The sequence below is a fragment of the Chelonoidis abingdonii genome, chromosome 8 (genome assembly GCF_003597395.2).
Source record: "Chelonoidis abingdonii isolate Lonesome George chromosome 8, CheloAbing_2.0, whole genome shotgun sequence".
NCBI lineage: Eukaryota > Metazoa > Chordata > Testudines > Testudinidae > Chelonoidis > Chelonoidis abingdonii.
In genome coordinates, this window is record NC_133776.1 from 59,438,469 (window position 1) to 59,458,987 (window position 20,519).

The 20,519-nt window shown below is 51.3% G+C and overlaps 1 protein-coding gene across 5 annotated transcripts in view; it reads right to left on the reverse strand.

The window, feature by feature from the left end:
* MPP1 (MAGUK p55 scaffold protein 1) overlaps positions 1–17,366 on the reverse strand; it is a 43,518-nt gene extending 26,152 nt beyond the window's left edge. Inside the window, exons 1-3 of one of the 5 annotated variants that reach the window (XM_032772314.2) lie at positions 16,927–17,366; positions 1,875–2,018; positions 1,398–1,476 (exon numbers count right to left, since the gene is read on the reverse strand). In XM_032772314.2, the coding sequence (XP_032628205.1) occupies positions 1,398–1,476; positions 1,875–2,018; positions 16,927–17,028 (325 nt within the window). In that variant the 5' untranslated portion in view covers positions 17,029–17,366. Of the gene's footprint in view, positions 1–1,397; positions 1,477–1,874; positions 2,019–8,925; positions 9,031–12,362; positions 12,547–12,588; positions 12,656–16,926 lie in introns of those variants that run through there. The other 4 variants (XM_032772317.2, XM_032772319.2, XM_032772318.2 and 1 more) reach the window with 4 other exon arrangements.
* Between the last annotated feature and the right edge of the window lie 3,153 nt (positions 17,367–20,519).

Consider the following 20,519-nt stretch of genomic DNA (forward strand, 5'->3'; position numbering starts at 1 on the left):
TTGCAGCATGCAACCATCTCTTGTAATTTTACATCCGATTGGCTCATATAGCATGGTTCTACCAAGGAGTCATTGTGTGTGTCAGTGCACATGCAGGCATATAAGCATGTGAAATACATACATGAGGGGAACACAGCTTCACTCCCTCCATACACACTCCTTTTTATTATTTTTTTTTAAATTGATCAAAAACTAAAGCCATTCATAGTAGCCGTTGATCTTGCATCATTCTGTAGTTTAGCTTGCAGTAAAAGCATTCTATTTTAGTGATATCCACAATGTTAACCAATATGTAATGTAAAGCTAAATGGTAACCTCATTGCACAGTCAAGTATATATAAACATTCTCTACCTTAAGTGCTCTCATTTTAGATATCTGTACAGATAACAAAGGCTGGATTCTGATCTCAGACATACAGGGATAAGCCAGCACTCCAATGACGTCACTGGAGTTGGTCTTGACTTATTCTGGTGTGAGATCAGGATCAGGCTCTTGTTTTCTACATGGACCTATAAAGGCCTCTAAATGGACCCAAGGCCACCAAAGGGCACTCCTTTTGTATGTACAGGACAGCTATTTTGCATGCAGTCACCACACCATCTGCAGGTGCCAGAATAAAAAAAGGAAACAATGCAAGTTCATTTACTTTGGCAACTTCTTTTTGTTTGCAGGACATTGGCACAGAAATTTTGCCATGTCTGTGCATTTTAGCAACAGAAAAAAACATCCTTCAAAATTGGTGGGATCTGATCCACACGGAGTGACAAAGAATCCATCAGCGAGATGAACAAAAATGGTTTCTGGTTCTGTTTGCAGGCATGAGCTTAATGACTGGTCCTGCCCCATCCCCCTCCCCCTTTTCCCATCAGAGAACATCCTGAAACCTCCAGGGCAGTGGTTCTTAAACTTTTGTACTGGTAACCCCTTTCACCTAGCAAACCTCTGAGTGTGACATCCTCCCCCCCTTATAAATTAAAAATATATAAAAAGTATTTAACACCATTACAAATGCTGGAGGCAAAGCGGGGTTTTGGGTGGAGGCTGACAGCTCACGACCTCACACGTAATAACCTCACGACCCCGAGGGGTCCCAACCCCCAGTTTGAGAACCCTTGCTCCAGGGCATTAATGCAGCAGCCACATGTAAAGAGCAGAGGGAGGTGATACAAGAGATGGAGAAAGGGCACTGCTGATATAAATCAAATGGAAAATTCACCAGCACCATGGAACTGTTTAATCCCTTTGCACTGAAACTGCCCAGCTCCAAAGATGAAACTGACAGGCCCTACTCAGCACCAGGGTGGAAGGAAAGGGCTAAAATTTCTGACTAAACGGAAGCCTTGTGTGTCTAGGTCTCAGTCAATGACGACTTCAGATTCTTGCCATTTGCTGTTACCTTGCCTATGTATCATGCCTCCATGGAGAATCCTGGCCACCATGCAGCTCTGCTTCTCATTCAACTTCAGTGTGATTCCCTGGAAAACAGGAAAATCTGTGATCATCTATTACATATCTAGGGTGAGACACTCACTTCTCCAGGTAAAGTCCATGCCTAGCCAGTATCCAAGACGGTCTGTCTCACTTCTCAGAGTCCGCTCCTGGCTCAATTCCAGCTGGGTTAATTTCCTCTTGGCAGAATAAATCAACAGGTGATGCAGCTTCCTCCCGGTCCCACTACACCCTGTGCAGCTCAGGCTCCAAGTGGGGTAGGCGGTGGCCAAAGCAGCACCCTTGTCCCAGTGGATCATCCCTACCTCACCCACGGACCTGGGAGCTGGACTGGATTGTCACTCTCACTGTGCATGCCAATGCACCAGTGGGTCTCACCCTGACCCCTGAGGCCTTAAGGGTTACCAAACTCTTGCCAGCTCACCATGGGTTCCTCGGTGACCTTCTCGAACTGGATCAGCCGGATCTTGCGCACCTCCCAGCTGTCCATGTGAGCTGGGCTGCCCAGCATGGCTGAGCCATTGGTGTAGATGTCCTCGGTCACAGCGTTTGATGGATACACGACAGCCTATCAGGGCAAAGAACAGGCCAGGGTTAGGGACAGCACTGGAGGCCCTGCAACATGCCCTTCTGTGGGAGATGAGCCTGTCTGGAATTCCCATGACGATCTCCTATGTGCCCAGGGGCTGTGGGTGGCTCTTCCCATGTTCTGCTGAACCCCTCAGCCTCAATATGCACTTTCTGGCCACATTACTGATGCCTCTCCTGTGAACAGAGCTGGTCAGGGAGCTGCCACCAAGCTGAAGAGCTGGGATTGCTGACCATCACTGCCCTTGGGAAGGTGAGGTCCAGGAATGCTGGAAAAGCGACACTCTTAGCTCTCAGGAGGAAGCTGAGCCTTGTGTCACTCCACAGTGATCCCTGCTGGCCAGCTCAGGAGTAACATTAGTGGAGCTCATTCTAGCCCAGACAGCAGGTGGGGCCTGTGTCCAAGAGAGACGGAAGAGTAAAAAGAAAGAAAAAGAAACATAAAGGACTTCAGCCAGAGAGAGACAAGCTTGATCCAAATGTCCAGCGTGTAAACAGAGCTGGAGGCTTGGCAACACTTGAGAAAGGCAGCCAGAGGGTTCCCAGGAGCCTTCTGCAAGGTGTTCTAAAGCTTAATAAGACAGCGTGGCAGAATATTACAAGCCTAGAGTTAAATGTCTGACAAAGTGGGTATTCACCCACGAAAGCTCATGCTCCAATATGTCTGTTGGTCTATAAGGTGCCACAGGACTCTTTGCTGCTTTTTTCTAGAGTTAAATGTTACTTTTTCTCACATGAGAATCAATCCAGAGTAACATCACTAAAATAAATAGAGTTACTCTGGATCCACACAAATGTAACTAGGAGCAGAACTTGGACTCTGGTTTCCATTAGTTTGAACCAACTCTCACCTCCGGTCCAAGCAACACAGCTGTCTGCAGGCTAAGCTCCTCACAGCACCTATTCTCCCCAGCACCCCACAGGGTTTTAAGCACTAAACTTTGCTGGATAAAACCGATGGATCACTGACACAAATCATGGTTGTCTCTCCACCCATAGATGCAACAACTCCATCTAGGAACCACCATGCCAAGAGCAGGCCTTCCAAAACTCACTACACCAAGGAAGCATGAACCAGTGTACCCAGAGTTGTTCACACACATTGCAAGTCCTAGAGCTCACCTGTAACTCCTGCTGTCCCAGCCCTGACAGCATATCCAGCTGGGATGGCTGTACAACTCTCTCAATATCACAAATTAACAGGACTAGATGGAGGATATTTCTCGAGCAGCACACAGCAGCACATAAATGGTTAAAGAACTGATACCTGGGTCAGTAGGAAGCATGGGAACTGCCTGAACTAGCTCCCACAAGGCCAGCTTCCACAAGGCCAGCTTTTGCAAACATAACCCCCTGAGCAATCTAACATCTCCCCTGCCTGCCAGCGGGGTCATGTTTCATGGAAGGACCAGACCTGCCTAACCTCGGGCTTTTGGGGTTGCTTGTCAGGCTCCCCGATGGCCTCTCGGAGCTCTAGGACTCTTGGTACCATTCTGGCCATGATCCACAGATGTCACAATTGCAGGTGCTGAAAGCTGTGAACAGCACATTGGATATAGCAGAGGTGGGATAGAGATGGGTCCTATCCAGGCAGCGCAGGAGAAAGAGTTTAAGCCCCACCACCAGCCAGAAACACTTGATTTTCCCAATTTAACAACAGTTACAAAAGAGCTAGCTGTTGGATGGCAGTGAGAACGTGGGGGGTGGGGGGAGGAGGTGTTATTTGCAGCACGAAATTGGAAAGGTGGAGAGATTCTCAAGAGCATTCTCACTCCCCATGACTGACCTGGTCCCAATACAGTGATGCTTTCCACTGGCCAATAAGCAGAAGGGAAGAGGAACCATCCCAAAGCCAGGTTGCAGACCATGTGTGTGAAGCTCTGGAGACTTAATCATCCCTTGGCCGGAGGATCTTACACAACGCACCAGTAGAAATCTATAAACAGCAATGGGCCAGATTCCTCCTGGGACAAAGTGGGCTCGACTCCACCAAAGTTGATGCAATGACACCACTTAGGCCCTTGGCCAGCATGCCGAGGGATCCTGGGAAATAAGCTAGGCACACAGGATTTCACCCAGAGTGCATCTTGCAAGTGCCAGGGGCCAGTGGCACCTCATTTCAGCCCTGCAGCCTCTTTCAGTTCCAGTCTTAGGCCCCACTCAGCCTGGCCAATGCTCCTCAGTCCTGACCCGCAGCTCCCCCTGTACTCCAGTCCATATCCCTGCAATGAGTCCTGCTTGGGCAGCTCACTGCTGACCTGCAGCCCCTGCTATCCCATGCTGGGCCCCAATGACACATCCATTGGCGGTGAGCTTGTCAGACATCCCTCGCCCCTCCCCAGCTGGCACTATACAATCATCCTCTTTAGCCAGCTCCCAGCACTCGCTAGGGTAAAGCAAACACCTCCAGCTGTTCCAGCGTAGATATTAGTCCACTGATTTTACTGCTTCAGGAACAATTAATGAGCTGCAGAGAGCAGCCCTGGCCAGGACCAAGCCCATTAACCTCTTCTGGTGCTGAGGTGGCAACATGCATTCATGGTTAATACGTAGGCAACCCTGGCTCCTTGCAGCAGGGGCTACTGGAAGGACATGTGTGTTAGGCTTCCCATGTCAGCATATGTCAGAAGACTGATGATCAGGCTACAGGAGCTCAGATCAGGAGTCCTGGCCAGCTCACACCAGGAAATGATTGTGGCTTGTCAGTTTTACTCCTGTACTCGTGATTTTGCATGTTGTATCATGTCACATGGAATTAATGCAGCCTGTCCTTGTTGCATGCAGTCTCTAGCATCCTCCGAGGTCCTGCTCTCCCACCGGACCCTGGGAGGAGTCCAAGATGGTGGCCAGTTGCTCAGCCCATGTGAAGCACTTTGCTTGTGCCCCAGGATCTCATAGAACCCCAACAAATTACACTGGAGTTAAAAAGAGATGGCACAGTATAATCTTTTCAAGAAGCCAGCAGGCTGCAAACAAACCACTCTACATTCCAGGAGGAGCAAGTTTAACTGAACCTGCTTGGGCTATGATCAGGATTTGAACTTGAGACCTTCAGTGCTAAAAGCATGAGCCTCTGCCACTTGAATTACAGGAATAACTCCCCTAGATTATAGCAGTAGTAGACACTCATCTTCTTATGTGGGCCAGCCACTAGGGGAAACAAAGACACACACTGTGTTAGTGTGTGATACAGAACCTCTCTGGGACAAATCTGAGACAGAGATCACCATGTGCCTTACTCTTATATCAATTTGTCTTCAGACATTTCTGCTCTGAACTCAAAACGTCTCTTCAACCAGCTGATTCAGCCACTCCCACTGCTCTGCTCCACTCCACTCACCCTCAGTCCCAGCTGCAAAGCACATTCAGAAGACACAGGATCAGACTTCGGTGGGAAATTGTTTTTCTCTAGTTTCCTTGATTTTTGGTTATTTTGTTCGTTTTTAAACTGACCTTGGATTCCTCTGCAACTTATCTGACACCTTGCCTGTACCCTCCCCTCCTTTCACCTTAGGGGTAAACACTAAGGACATGTCTACATGGGGAAAGGTTTGCAGGTTATACCAGCATCAGAGTGCCATTGCTGGTATCACTTATGGTTAAGGGTATAATTTGGTCACGGGTATTTTTAATAAAAAAGTCATGGACAGGTCACGGGCAAGAAACAAAAAATCACAGGCCGTGACCTGTCCATGACTTTTACCATAAATACCCCGACTGAATCTTAGGGAATGAGGGACGGTCTGAGGGGTGAGCACTGTGGGGGTGAAGCCTAGGGTGACCAGATGTCCCAATTGTATAGGGACAGTCCCGATTTTGGGGTCTTTTTCTTACATAGGCTCCTATTACCCCCCACCCCCATCCCAATTTTTCACATTTGCTGTCTGGTCATCCTAGGAAGCCTGTGCACTAGTAGTGGGGGGTCTGCTGCTGCTCCCACCACCACCGAGGTGGGAGCCCCAGGGGGCCGCTGCCAATCTGGCTGTCACCAGGGATGGCGGGGGAAGACCCAGGGCCAGCAGCTGCTCTGGCCACCCCAAGATTGCTGCTGGAGATGCTGAGCTGTGGCTGCTCCCGCCACCCCCGGGACTGCTGCTCAGGTGGTCCCTAGGGCCAGTCACATCAGCTGCTGCTCGGGTGGTTCCAGGGGCCAGCTGCTCAGGGCTGACAGAGCAGCGGCTGGCTGCAGAGCCATTTCAGCAGCAACCAGTGTGGTTGTCCCCAGGGCCACCTGAGAAGCTATCCCCAAGGCAGCTGCTTGGGCGACCCTGTGGTCAGCCACACAGGCCGCTGCAGAAGTCACAGAGGTTGCAGGAAGTCATGGATTCCGTGACTTCTGTAACCTCCATGACAAACAAGGAGCCTTACTTAAGGTTGGTGAATGAAATAAGTGATAGCAGCAGAAGCATTTTTTTTAACCTGTCTACACATTAGGGCTTCTGCCAGTTAGAATCATAAATCACACTTGAACTGGCACTGCTAGTGTAGACTGGGCCTGTTTTGGAACCAGCCTTGTACACAGAGAATGCAGACTCAGTCGGGTGCAGCTTCCTGTCTTCAAGAGCATGCGTGTGGGGATATAGGAACTTCTCTCCCTACACCACACACACACTTCACATTCATCTACACTACAAAACCACAATGCAATTCAACATGTGCTAGCAGATGCTGGACAAAAGGGGCTAGGGGCTGCAATAGCAAGGGCGGGGGGCAGGCAAACTGCAGGCCTAAGGTGCACTGGCAAAGCTGTGTGGGGAGTACAGAGCTCTAGGGGGAGATGGGGGCTGCAGGTCAGGTTTGAGGGGCATTGGTGGAGCTGTTTTGAGTGCTAGGACTGGAATGGTTGCGGGGGGAGAAGGGAGGGAATGGCTGTGGGTCAGGTTTGAGGCATGTTACAAAGTTGCCAACTCTCATGATTTTACCACGAGCCTGGTGATACGGCGATATTGGGTGCCTTATTCAAAGCCCCAGCTCCTGGAGTCCTGTGCTCAGATGAGAATCTGAGGTTTCATTTTAAAAAGAATGGACATTCTAACCTCCACGGTCAAAGAGAAGAGCTTGGAAATCGAATCTGAATGCATCCTAAAGGCTCAGAAACTAAATGCAAGAAAATGAACCGAAACAGTATTGTTTTTAAAAACAAATCTCATGAATTTTACACCAATCCTGTGACTCAAAGAAGGAGCCTGACTAATGATTTCTGAACATTTGGAGTTGGCCATGCTGCATTGGAAGAGTTGGGTGAGAAGTCTAGGGCAGGCATAGCAGGGTGGGGTGGGGTGGGACATGCTTCAGGACTGAGGTGCACTGGGGGACATACTATGGGGTGATGCTGCAAATCAGGTCAAGGGTGCATCAGCAGAGCCACACGAAGACCCCCAGACTGGAACCAAGGAAGATAGAAAGCTGCCCTGACAGAACTGAGGGTAGAATCCATCACTGGAATAGCAGGCGGTGCAAATCAGGACTATGGTGCATTCGCACAGCTGCGCAGATGCCTGGCCTGGACTCCTAGAGAGAGCTGCAGTCAGGATTGCAGGGCATCGGCAGAGCCAGATAGGACACCAGATTTATTGAAAGAAGCTATCTTTGAAAGCCCAAAAAATCATCTAGAAATTAAAAAGAGCCAAACAGGTTGCTTCTGCCAAATTTGTTAAATACCTTCAGACTACGGATCCTGCAGCCAAGCCTCAGACCCAGGTTGTGAACGTGGCTATTACAAGCTCCAAGAAAGCCTGGGCTTTTGGTGGAAGGGAGAACAGCTAAAATATCAGGTAGGGGGCTGGGTCTGCAATCCAGGCTGGGAAGACAGAGGGACAACCAGATGCTCATGGGTGGCGGGTGAACCTCCCCTTCAGGGAGACTATCCCCTGGCCTTCCCCCTTCTGCCTGAGGCACTGCCCGCTGGAGCCCTGAGGGGCCCCCCATGGCTGGAGGAGCCCCCGCCAGCCTCAGGGGACAGAGGGGGTCCTCAGGGTGGAGCATTGGTGAGGACACGGCCTGGGTTAGGGGAGACTTAGCCTCCCCTGGCCTATGATACGCGCCGCCCATGCAGATGCTTCTGGGTTCAGGGAGCAGACAGACAGCGGGAGATGAGGAACGACACATGGTGAAATTGCCCTGGGCCACCAGAGAGAGAGAAGGGGAAACAGAACTGTTCTGAGTCAGACAGCAGACATGCTGCTCCCTGTTTGCCTTCTCCAGCAGAGCTGGCAGGGACCTTTGGGAAGCGGGACAAAGTCTCACTCTGGCCCCAGCCAGAGTTCAAAGTGCCTCCAGGGGAGCAGAGTCAGCATGGCTTCCCCTCTTATCTCTCCTTGGCTTCCTCTGCATATATGATACAGCACGATTCCAGTACATCAGCAGCCCTCAAACGCCAGGCTCAGCAAAGCAGCACATTCCAGTCAGCTGAGCTCAGGCACTGTCACAAAGGTTGGGGCAGCGTAGGAACCTCTGCTCCTCCCCAGCCCTGACCTTTGCTTTCAGCTGAGGAATGGACAAAACACCCTGTCCAGGAGCTGACTGATAGCAGTGAATCAGCCTGGCGGCATATTCAATACGGTCACTGGCTGGCTATGACTGACTGTAATTTATATAGGGCCTTTTACCCAGACAGTCCATCAGACTGCATGGGGCGAAAGCAAACAATCTGCATTTGAATACAGCTCAGTGAAAATGTCTATGCCTAGGAACAAAGCATGCAGGCCACACTTACAAGCTGACGGACTCTATCCTGGAAAGCAGTAACTCTAAAAAAGATTTGGGGGTCGTGATGGATAATCAGCTGAACAGGCGCTCCCAATGTGACGCAGTGGTCAAAAGGGCTAATGCTAGCCTGGGATGCATCAACAGAAGAATCACAAGTAGGAGCAGGGAGGTTATTTTACCTCTGGATTTGGCCCGGGTGCAACCGTTGCTGGAATCCTGCGTCCAGTTCTGGTGCTCACAATTCAAGAAGGATGTTGATCAACTGGAGAGGGATCAGAGAAGAGCTAAGAGAATGATTAAAGGATGAGAATATCAAGCCGTACAGTGATTCATGGAGCTCAGTCTGTTTAGCTTAAAGAGAAGGTGAAGGTGTGACTCAAATACAGTGTATGATTAAGGCTGAAAATCTTTCACAGAGGTCATGGAAGTCACAGATCCTGGAACTTTCTGTGACCTCCATGACTTCCAGTAGCTGACCCCAGGACGCCCCAACAGCTGAGGCCAGCCACACCAGCCGCTGCTCCAGCGGCCCCAGGCAACTGGTCCCAGGCACTGCCCTGGAGCAGTAGTCCGGGAGCAGCAGCAGCACTCCAGGCTGTCCCTGCCCAGAGGAGCAGCAGTGCTGGTGGAGCCTTGGGCCACCCCCAGAAACAGCATTGGCAGCAGGGCTCCGAGCTGCCCCCAATCCCCAGGAGCGGCAGAGTCAGCTGGAGCACTGCCATCCCCCGACCCCAAGCAGGTAAGGTTTTGTTAAGGGTATTTTTAGTAAAAGTCACAGAAAGATCATGGGCTGTGACTTTTTGGTTATTGCCCATGATCTATACATGACTTTTACCAAAAATACCCGTGACTAAATCGTAACCTTATCTATGAGTACCTATATGGGGAACAAATATTTAATCATGGGCTTCAGTCTAGCGGAGGAAGGTCTAACCCGATCTAATGGCTGGAAGCTGAAGCTGGACAAATTCGGGCTGGAAATAAGGGGTACATTTTTAACAATGAGTGTAATTAAACAAGGGAACAATTTATCAAGGGTTGTGGTGGATTCTCCAGCAATGCCAATTGTTCAATCAAGACTGGATCTTCTTCCAAAAGATTTGCACTAGAAATTATTTTGAGGAAATTCTCTAGCCCATACTATACAGAAGGTCAGATTAGGTGATCATAATGGACCCTTCTCACCTTGGAATCGATGAAACTTTATGAACACTCAAATACTTCCCACTGAAATGCAGCCACCAGAGTTACAAACTGACCGGTCAACCATATCCCTGATTTGGAACTGGGAATACGCAATCAAGCAGCAGCCACGACAAAAAAAAAAAAAGGCAGATATAGTACAGTGCTGTGTTAAATGTACAGTACTAAATAAATAAACGGAAAGTTTAATAAAAGATTGACAAGGTAAGGAAACTGTTTCTGTGCTTGTTTCATTTAAATTAAGATGGTTAAGAGCAGCATTTTTTTTCCTGTTGAACAAAGTTTCAAAGCTGTGTTAAATCACTGTTCAGCTGTAAACTTTGGAAAGAACCAGAATGTTTCGTTCAGAGTTACGAACAGCCTCCATTCCGAGTTGGTGCTGCTGATGAAACAGAAGCACTAAGGGATCGTGTGTAATGGCCTTACCGGGTTAGGGGAATGTGACCATAGGGACAGTGTCACAGCCTGCTCAGTGTAAACCTCCTGCCTAGCACACACCCGCAGCATTGTTGTTCCAAAGCTTTGGCCTTGTATAGCCTGTGACCTCTCGACCCTTCGAGAGTCGAGGCGATGAGGGTCTGGCAGAGCCGGCTGCTTACGCAGGGCTCTCAAATCCCTCTGAGGGAGAGGAAACATCTGCAGGAGGGCTCAGAGTTCAGGAGCACTGCGAGGAGCCAGCTGAAGTTAAAATACAGACTGAACGCCAGCTCAGCAGAATCCAGGAAGAGAGAATGTGGGTTACTGCTGTACCTCACTGGAAATGGGATCCAGGTCAAGTCAGAGCCCAGGGACAACACAGCTCCTGAGCTCAGTGCAATAGCTGTGTAATGGGTGGCAAAGGAGGAGGCACTAGGAGCTGCTACTCTGTACAAAGTGGCCTTGATGGTGCTTAGCAAATGGGCCATGCTGCACTGGGTACGGTGATGGAAACGTGCCCTGCTAGGGCCACACGTTCCAAGGAATGGGGGAGCAGTGCATGCACTCAGCCACCAAATGTACCAACCCCGCCCCCAGCATTCTATTGAGAGCAACATAGAGCAACCAGATCACCCCCGGGATCTGGACCCAAGCTCTGGAGTGTCTGAAATCCAAACCTGAATTTTGCAGTGGGCCCCCATTTCAAAAAATGGGCTGAACCCAGATCCCAGGCTGGAGAGGGGAGACTCCTTGGAAAGGGCAAAGAACTCTCATCCCTCCAGGTCACACGGGTCCTAGGGGAGGGGCGGTGCAAGCAGCCCCAGCTTAGCAAAGGAGGCCAAGCTTCTCCAGCCAAATGCTGCCAACCTTGCTACAGCAGGCAGGGAACACACTGGCAGGTGATCAAGCATTAACTTCACAGCAATTAGATCATTTGAACAGCCATCACCCTTGTCCAAAGATCAACCAGCATGGTACGCTTTGCTAATGCCTGGCCCCCTGAAAGAGGATAAGGGCCATCTACCTCCACTACCTGCTTCACTCTCGGTTACTTCTTCAGGTCAACTTTGAAAGACCAGGTCACCCAAGGGAAGCCCTGACTAACAAGGGCAGATATAAAGTCACCCCGCAGAAACCCAAGGGCGCTGCTGGCTCTCTGCCCACTCCAGGCTGGCACAGGGACCCAAGGAAACAGCTGTGCAGTGACAAATGAGGTCAAAAACACACAATGATCTAGGTCTTTCTCTAGGATCACCCTCCAGGCAGGGATCACTGCACAGCCAGCTGCAGACGGGAGGCAGGCTCCACTGCACAAGTCTACTCCCTTCACAGCACCCTCACCGCTGCCTCATTGCAACAGGCCATGGCCACGCACAGACACCGTAGCTGTCAGTCAGTAGCCCTATCATGCACTGGGAATTAAACTGCCATGCGGGGGATGGATGGTGTAGCTCAGGGGAAGATTAAAGTGACACAGAGCCCTTTGCACTGAGCTCCCCAGTTCAAACCCAGCCAAGGCGAGTGGAGGCTGGAAGCTGCTGCCAGGGGTTTTTGGTGGATCCCAGTCCAGGGCCATATGATCAAGCACCCTGCAAACCAGCAACACCATTGGCACATCAGACCATAAGATCGGTCATGCTGAGTCAGACCAAAGGTCCGTCTAGCCCAGTATCCTCTCTGCCGACAGCACCAGGTGCTTCAGATGGCGTGAATAGAAGAGGCAATCAAGTGATCCATCCCATCATACTGTCCCAGCTTCTGGCAGCCAGAGACTTGGGGACACCCAGAGCATGGGGCTGTGTCCCTGCCCATCCTGGCTACTAGTCATTGAGCGACCTATCCTCCACACATGCCCCCTTCACAGCAGCCCCAGCAGATGCCAAGGAACAAATGGACAATGGAGACAGAACTCCCCTCTTGCCGGAGCCCCCCGGCTCAGGGCTGAGGCACGCTGGCAGGGCAAGATGGCTGGGGGAAGCCTGGCCCCTGTGCTTACCCTAGTGAATAAGAAAAGGCATTCTGCCTCCAGGGGCCTCCTCTTGCCTTTTGCAGGATACAAATAATCCTCCTGGGGAGCCACTCAGATCCCAGGGCTGCCAACCTGGCACCTTTCTCCATCAGCCCCTGCACACTTCAACAAGAGACACAGCCCAACAGCCACTTATCCTAGAATCCCAGCCCCCATCTGGGACAGAGGGCAAAGGCAGAGCCCCAACACCAACCTACGCTCTCTCTAGCAGAGGGCCACTGTTCCGGCCCAGTCTCACAAGCCTAGTGTATCAACAGCACAACTCGACCAGTCTCTCCTGCCCCTCCCCAACATCCCCATGGCACCCACTATCTGTGCACAAAGACAGTAGAACCTCCCCACACCTTACCCTGCCATCTGGCTACTGATAAGGGGTTACTTGGAGGCACAGGACCCTTCCAAAGGGCCAGTGCTTCACAGCCATCTCCTGCGTCTGCATGTAACTGCAGCAGGAGGGCTTTGGCAGACTGGGACAGAGGGCTCCGTGGTTTCATAGGTCGAGAGGTGGAAAGAGCACCTGGCTGCAGTGTATGATCCAGTAACTAGAGAGAAAAGAGGAGGTAGCATGGAGTCAGGAGAAGCCATGGAGACCCCACCAATATGGCCACAGCAGTAAGCACAGGTGAAAGGGTTAAGCGTCAATGCACGAGGGGCCAGGGACCCTCTCCCTTCGCCACTCCCACCCAGTATTGGGAGCCAGCGGGGAGCCCATTGCGACTGAATTATTATTTAAAGCACTGTCAATTTAAAAAAACATTGCAATGAGGGCAAAACTGCCCATTTTGAACTTTTTGGAACAGAACATTTCAATTTTCCTTTTTGAAATGACTTTTCATTGCAATTTGCTTTTATTCTGAAAAATAGTACGAAATTTTAAAAGATGCAAAATTGGAATGCTTTGATTTTGTCAAAACAAAACAGGCTGATCGACATAAAGTGATTTTTTTTCCAGAATTTCAGTTCACAAGGAATTCAGATTTTTGTTATTTTTATTTTCGATCCAGAAGAGAAGGCATTTTGAAAGTGCGAAACTCCCCTTGAAATACCCATTTCTCAACAGCCCTACTCATCACCCAACCTCAGAATTTCTGGCCTAAGAGCTTTGACATTGGCTTAAGTGGAAGCAGGATGAGACCCTTGAATGCATTTGAGGTTGGCTCTGTTATTAGTATTTTACAAGCATTTTCTCACTGTATCTTCAAATGCCCCATGGAAAGTTTGTGATGGGTGGTGCTAGGACTTAGGGAAATGTATGGCTGGAGTGAGGAGGGAATGCAGAATAGGATTTTGCATTAATTTGTATTGCAACAATCCAGTCCCCTGTTCCCAGAGAGCAATCTTGACTCCAGGGTGGTCAGGCTTGCTACACAGAAGATTTCATAAACACTGTCAAAACAAAGAGAGAGAGGAACAATCCATTCACTCCATTTGACCAGAGTTTAGAGTGTGGGGCAGTTACAGAGGTCCAGATCCTCAGGTGCCTAAATACCTTTGAAGATCTGGGCTAGATAGCTTCATAAATGGGGGGAGGACTGCAGCTTTGCACTGCCAGAGATGGCTCCAAGACTGTACGGCTGGAGATTTTTCCATTGCCTGAAGTCCCTAAGGGTCTGTCTACACTTGGAACTGGAGGTGCAATTCCCAGTTTGGGGCGACATACCTGAGGCTACCCTCGATTTTCAGCACACTGGCTCCATCATAGCTTGTGCGAGTATCTCTCTGCAAATTGAGAGTTACAGCCCCAGCTCGAAGTGTAGATGCACCTTCAGATTCTAACAGCGAGCCTGTAACTAGCCACACACTCAGCATTTTCTCCATTTCTTTGAAGTGCGAGGTCTTGGTGACTAGGCAGTCTGATTCATGGGCTCAGAAATACATAGCCCCCTCCTGGTGCTGTTACGAAGGCCTGTCCCAAATGTCCTGATACACATCAGGAGACCTTTAAGAAAAAACAGAAGAGCCCTGTGCCATCCCAGCTCACCATCAGCCCTGCTGTTTATGACTTTCACCCTCCAGCCCCACACAGCTTCTTCGGATTTCACATGACTAATTGCATGTCCCTTGTGTCACTCTCTCACTGTGGCTCCTAAAGGGTTAAAGACACTCTGATGCAGAACAGGGCATAAAAAGGAAAGACTGGGGAGCAGACACATAGTGGGTATAAACTGTCACAGCTCCACTGAAGTCTATGTGGGCGCAACAATTTACACCTGCTGTGGAGCCAGCTGTGGGATTCCAGGCTGGTGAGATGGGGGGCAGGAAATGTGAAAAGTTTCTTTGGTTTGACAGAAGGACCAAATCCCATCTTCCACACAAGATCATTCAGCTTTCCTCATGGTGCCAGATTTCAGCCACCAAAAAGAGAGAGAATCCAGAGTTCTGGATGAAAGCTCACATTTAACTCACTCATGATGGATAGTTGTTTTTCTTTCTATAGCTTTATTGCACAACAGGGTGGGTTAAGGATAAAGTTTCAGTCTGGTCTCCAATTTCCTCCCTGCTTTTGTGAGTTTAAAAAGAGAAGCAGTCATTGCTCAACTGCACAGCTTTGCAGCCTGAAAGCTGCACACCCTAACAGTGCTGAGATTCCCAAGCCTTCTGGGATAACGGGCCAGATCCTCAGGCAATGTAAATTATCAGAGCTACAGTGACTGCACTGGAGATACCCCAATTTACACTAACTGACAAAATAGCCTTGAAGCAGGGGGGCACACTGCAGATGTTTTCTTAACCAATGCCACTGCCATTCAGCCAGTGCTGTTGTGTATGAAGCCTCCCACACAATGATCATTGTCTCAGGAGTAGGAATTAGGACGCATGTGCAAGATTGGCTTGCCCCAGTTTCCCAGGGCTAAAATCCATTGCCACATCTCCTCCAGCTTGACGTGTGGACCTGCTTGCTGGAGGTTGCTCAGCAGCTAAATCAGCTCATGTGACAGGCAGTTCCAGTTCAGACCAGCTACAACTTTGCAGCAAAAACAAGAGTCTCATTTTAGCTTGGAACTGCAACTTTCGTCCTCCCATTCAGCTACCCATTCCCTGCCCAGGAGCAAAATGGCAAATCCTCTTCCAAACTAGCTTCACTTGCCTCCCCCCCGCATGCCTATCCACCTAGAGAGGAGAGCCACCCATGAAATGCTGCAGCGTGATGGCAACAGGGAAACAGAGCAGGACAGTTCATTACAGATGTAGGTACAGCTGTCAGCCCCTCAGCTGTCCCCCACCCCACTAAGAGATCTAAGGACAGTGAATACCACCTCCTTCCCTCACACCCTGCTTTTGCATCTGCAGCTCTCCCTGCCCTCAGATTAGGGTTTCCTCACTGTACCCTGGCCTGGAGGCAAGGGCTCCAAAACCAATCAATGCTGTCCTCATGTCAGCCAGGAAGGTAGCACTGGAGTAACACAGAGCAAGCACTCCCTCCCTGTTCTTCAGCCACAGCACCTCCCAGCTCTAACCCCGATCCCACTCACAGCAGTTTTACACTGCTCTAATGCTGCTGTCTTCAAGGGAGTCGCCTTGGATTCAAACCAGAGCAAACAGGAGCAGGATGAGGTCCACAATCTCTGCCAGCGCCGTGGACAGAGTGGGGGACGGGGGAGAGGCAAGTGAACTGGATTCCTAAACACTGAGATCCTCAGTGTTGTGAAGAGCAGCTTCACTGAAGCCAGTCTCAACCCTTCAGTGACCTCACAGAAAAGGCTACACATGCCCAAGGGCCAGAGACTAGAGTGAATAAGAATCAAGAGATTTTGCAATAAGCACCTTCCACCTGTGGATCTCGCACTGGAAGAGGGATCATTATCCCCATTTTGCAGATGTAGAAACTGAGAAATGGAGCGGTGCAGAGACTTGCCAAAATTCACACTGGGAGACCCAGACCTCTTAGCTCCCAGTACCCCCACTTTGCCAGCTGTAGGGAGGGAAGTGAAATGTGATTGGCGCTGTACCACAAGTGTACATCAAACTGCTTGGTCACTCAATTCTACCCCAGGGAAGTTAGCAGCTAATAGTGTGTTCCCAGTGAGGGGAGCCCCCAAACATAAAGTGTCCTGGGGCTATCGCCCCACACTGTATAAGACCTGGCCAGGGCCGCCCGGGGGGGGGGGGGACAAGTGGGGCAATTTGCCCCAAGCCCTGGGCCCCGCAGGGCTCCGGGAGCCCTGGCCCAGAGGCGGTCAGGGTCTTCAGCGGCATTTCGGTGGCAGGGGCCTTCAGTGCTGCCGAAGACGTGGAGCTACTGAAGGGCCCCCCACCGCCGAAGACCCAGACTGCCGCCAAGTAAGTAAAAGCGCTGCGGCTGTCCCGCTTTGTCCCAGGCCCCCTGAATCCTCTGGACGGCCCTGGACCTGGCTGCTAGAGGCCCTGGGCACTCTGCTCGGCTTGGCTCCCCCATCCCACTCTGCTCGGCTGGGCTCCCCCATCACACTCTGCCCTGCCGCTGGCTCCCCGGCTGTCGCAGCTTCCCAGGGCGTGCTACCCTACTGCGGCGGCCTGCCGCTGTCCCTGCCCCAGGAAGCGCCCGTCTTACCTCGGGCTTGGGCCGGCTCTGCAGCAGGTGCTCCAGGTACAGGTCGGAAAGCGCTGTCCGCATGCTGCTCACGCTGTCGCCACGGCTCGACTTGAGAGTCATGCCGAGCTCTCTGCTGTCACCCGAGCCGGCTCCTTTGCGCAGCGGCCGCTCCCACGCCGACTCCAGCCACCTGATCCGGTTCCCCTGGCTCCAGCAGAGCGGGCCGGCTCCCCGCTGCAGCAGCGGCTTCCGGGCCGGCTCCAGTTCCTGCGCAGGCTCCTGGGTGCAGACCCTGCGTTCCCCGGCCGCCTAGTACCGGAACGTTAATTCAATAAGCCGACCAGTGCCTGTAAAGCTGCTACGGGGGGCGGGATCCGGGGCTGGCCGGGCGGCTGCGTTCCCTGCCTGCGGGCTCGGGATGCTGTAACCGGCCGGGCAGCGTGCGGAGCCGGCGAGGAAAGGAAGCGCCGGGCTGAAGCGAGGGGGCGGGAGCTGGCAGGGTCACTCCCCGTCACTGCCCTGCAGGAGGAATGTCCGGGCCGGGGTGGCCGCGGCCCCTGCTCCCGCTGCGGGGGGAGAGACCGATACCAGGAACTTGGAGAGAGGCGGCTGGCAGGGGGCGTCCGAGCAATGGCTGCGCTTCCCCGCCCTGCACTAGAGTAGAAGGAAAACAAACGGGCAAGAAGAGGCTAATGGGGAAGCACAGCTTTCCCCAACCCCCAAACCTCCACGCATCCCATCCAATCCCCACCTCTCCAGCTCCCAAACCGCTATGCACCCCCTCCAATCCCCACCTCTCCAACCCAGCCCTCCCACTCCCAAACCGCCATGCGCCCCCTCCAATCCCCATCCCTCCAGCCCTGTCCCCTCCCACCCCCAGACCACCATGCACCCACTCCAATCCCCGCCTCTCCAGCCCTCAAACCGCCGTGTACCCCCTCCAATCCCCATCCTTCCAGCCCCATCTTCACCCCCAGACTGCCTTGCACCCCCCTCAAATCCCCTTCCTCCAGCCCTGTCTCCCTCACCCCCAAACAGCTATGCACCCCCTCTAATGCCCACCCTTCCAGCCCTGTCTCCCTCATTCCATGCAGCCCCCAGGTCCCATCCACAAACCTACTGCTACTGCCCTCCTACTCCCAGACATCCCTGCCCCTCTCCCATCCACATCCCCCATCTATTCTTACAAAGTGCACCCCAAAATCCTTCAACCTGCATACATTCATTCATTTTCCCAGTTCCCCTGCCACTGCACCCATAAATCCAACCACTGCCACCTGAATATTGCTCCTCCAAAACCCATGTGTCCCCAAGTCAGCCAGGTGCCCCCCACAAAATCCATCACTACAGCTCAGATGATATCTACTCCAACATCCAACTTCCCCAAAATATCAATCTATCCATATCCCAAATACCCCCAGTCATCTACCCCCACTCTCTCCCCCCAGGGAAGGAAGACACAAAACAGTCCCCAGCCCTGTGTGCCAGAGAAAGAAAGTAAGTGATGTGGGGATGGGAGAAAGAGAGAGAGAGCTGGGCAGGGCGGCTCCAGGCACCAGCATGCCAAGCGCGTGCTTGGGGCAGCAAGCCGTGGGGGGTGCTCTGCCAGTCGCTGCAAGGGTGGCAGGCAGGCTGCCTTCGGTGGTATGCCTGCGGAGAGGCCGCTGGTCCCGCAGCTTCGGCGGACCTCCCGCAGGCTGTCGCCGAATTCGCAGGACCGGGGACCTCCCACAGGCAAGCCGCCAAAGGCAGCCTGCCTGCCGTGCTTGGGGCTGCAAAATGCCTAGAGCCGCCCCTGGAGCTGGGTAAGTGGGTGCTCCAGAGGGAGCTGGGAGATGAATGGACTGCGCTAGAGGGGATTAGATGGGGGCTCTGGGGCAGAGTGAGGAGGGAGCAAGAGAACAGGAAGTTACTTAGGCTGTGAGCTCCTTGGGGAAGGAACTGCCTCTGTGTTCGTACAGGGCCTAACGCAGAGTGGTCCTAGGCTAGCCGCTACCACCTGGCTCTCCGCTCACTGACACTGAGCCCCAGGCTGTGCTCTGCTCTTTGGTGAATGACACTTGGATCTCTCTCACTCCTTTGATGTAGAACCTCTGTGCTGGGCCTGCAGTTGGACCTGTTATGTCTTGGCATGGAGCTCGCACAGGCCAGTCTCCCACTACATGTCTGGTCAAATGGGAGGAGATCATGAGGTGAGATTAATCTAATAACCTGCCCAGAAATGTGAAGTCCCACTCCCTTGGGATATTCTTAGCTCACCCCCTGCCACACTAGAACCTTTCCACAAGCAGCAGGTATTTAGGTGCTTGCATTGAGACATGAAGCACAAGGCCCTGGGCACACTTGCAGGAGTGTCTAAACCCCTTACCTGCAGCCACTGCACTCCCAGCCCAGCCCCATCACTACTTTGGGTCAAATTGAATGTTTCATTTAATTTTTGAGGTTTTTTTAACCTTTTTTATTTGTTTTTGAAGTAAAATTCAAAATGCCATTTGTTTTGAATGGAAAAAAATCAAAACTTTTTATTCTGAAAATGTAAAAATGAGCCCTTCAATCTTTTTGGATTTTTTTTCAACAAAACAGTTGGGAAATTAGCTGCAAATTTGTGAAATGTTTCTGTTGACCTGAACCTGCATTTTCTGATGGGATAAAAAAATTTAGTCTGAAAATTTTGCCCAGCACTAAATGAAAAAGCTACAGTCTCTGAAAGGACAGTCACAACGGGGTTACATTTCAACCCTCAGTCTAGGAGACCCAAACTAAACCAGCCCACTGCTCTGTACCCTCCAGGCATGTGATATGGATATGCGCGATGTATGCTCAGAGATAGGAATCAACTGTAAAACTAGAACGCAAAGTCTGAGGGTGTTGAGATTTGCCCGCCCATCCCACAGCCAGGCCCAGCTGTGAGGTCTGGATGCTGAGCCCAGTTTTCCTGAAGTCTGGAGGTATTCAGATCTGGTGTTTTGGTTCACGCTGGTCTCTAGATGCAAGATCAGCAAGCCTGTGCTTTCACCATCTCCCTGAAAGCTGATAGGGCTTTCATGCCTCTTGGGTCACATGTGTCCCCTTGCCCAATGCTTAGAGGCATTTGGTCCGAGAGAGCAGGAGTTGAATGGAGAGTCAGAAGACCTAGCTTCTATTCTCAGCCCTCCACTGACCTTGTGCAAGTCATTTCCTCTCTGTTCCCCCTCCCACCCTTTGTCTGTTTTGTCTACCTAGATAGTAGGAGACAGCTGATACCCTGAAGAGGTTACAATGTTTGTTCAGTGTCTAGTACAAGGAGACCTTGATTTTGGCTGGGACCTCTAGCTGCTAAAAGTCCCTCATGTCACAGTGCAGCCTGCTTGGGAGGGACAAGCACCAAGACTCAGAATTGCACCCAGGAAGGTTTTATCCCATTAAAATGGCATCTTTTAAAAATAAATATTTTAAACAAGAATTAATCAACACTCTTGTATATAGTTTTGTGGAGCTCACGATCAGTGCCTTTGAGCCATGTGTGGCAAGAGACCCTCCCCTTTCTGTAGCAGAGCCATGTCCTGACTGATGGAAGCCAATTCTGTCAGTGTGTGTGCCCACAGATTAAGGCATGGTACATGGACACCAGC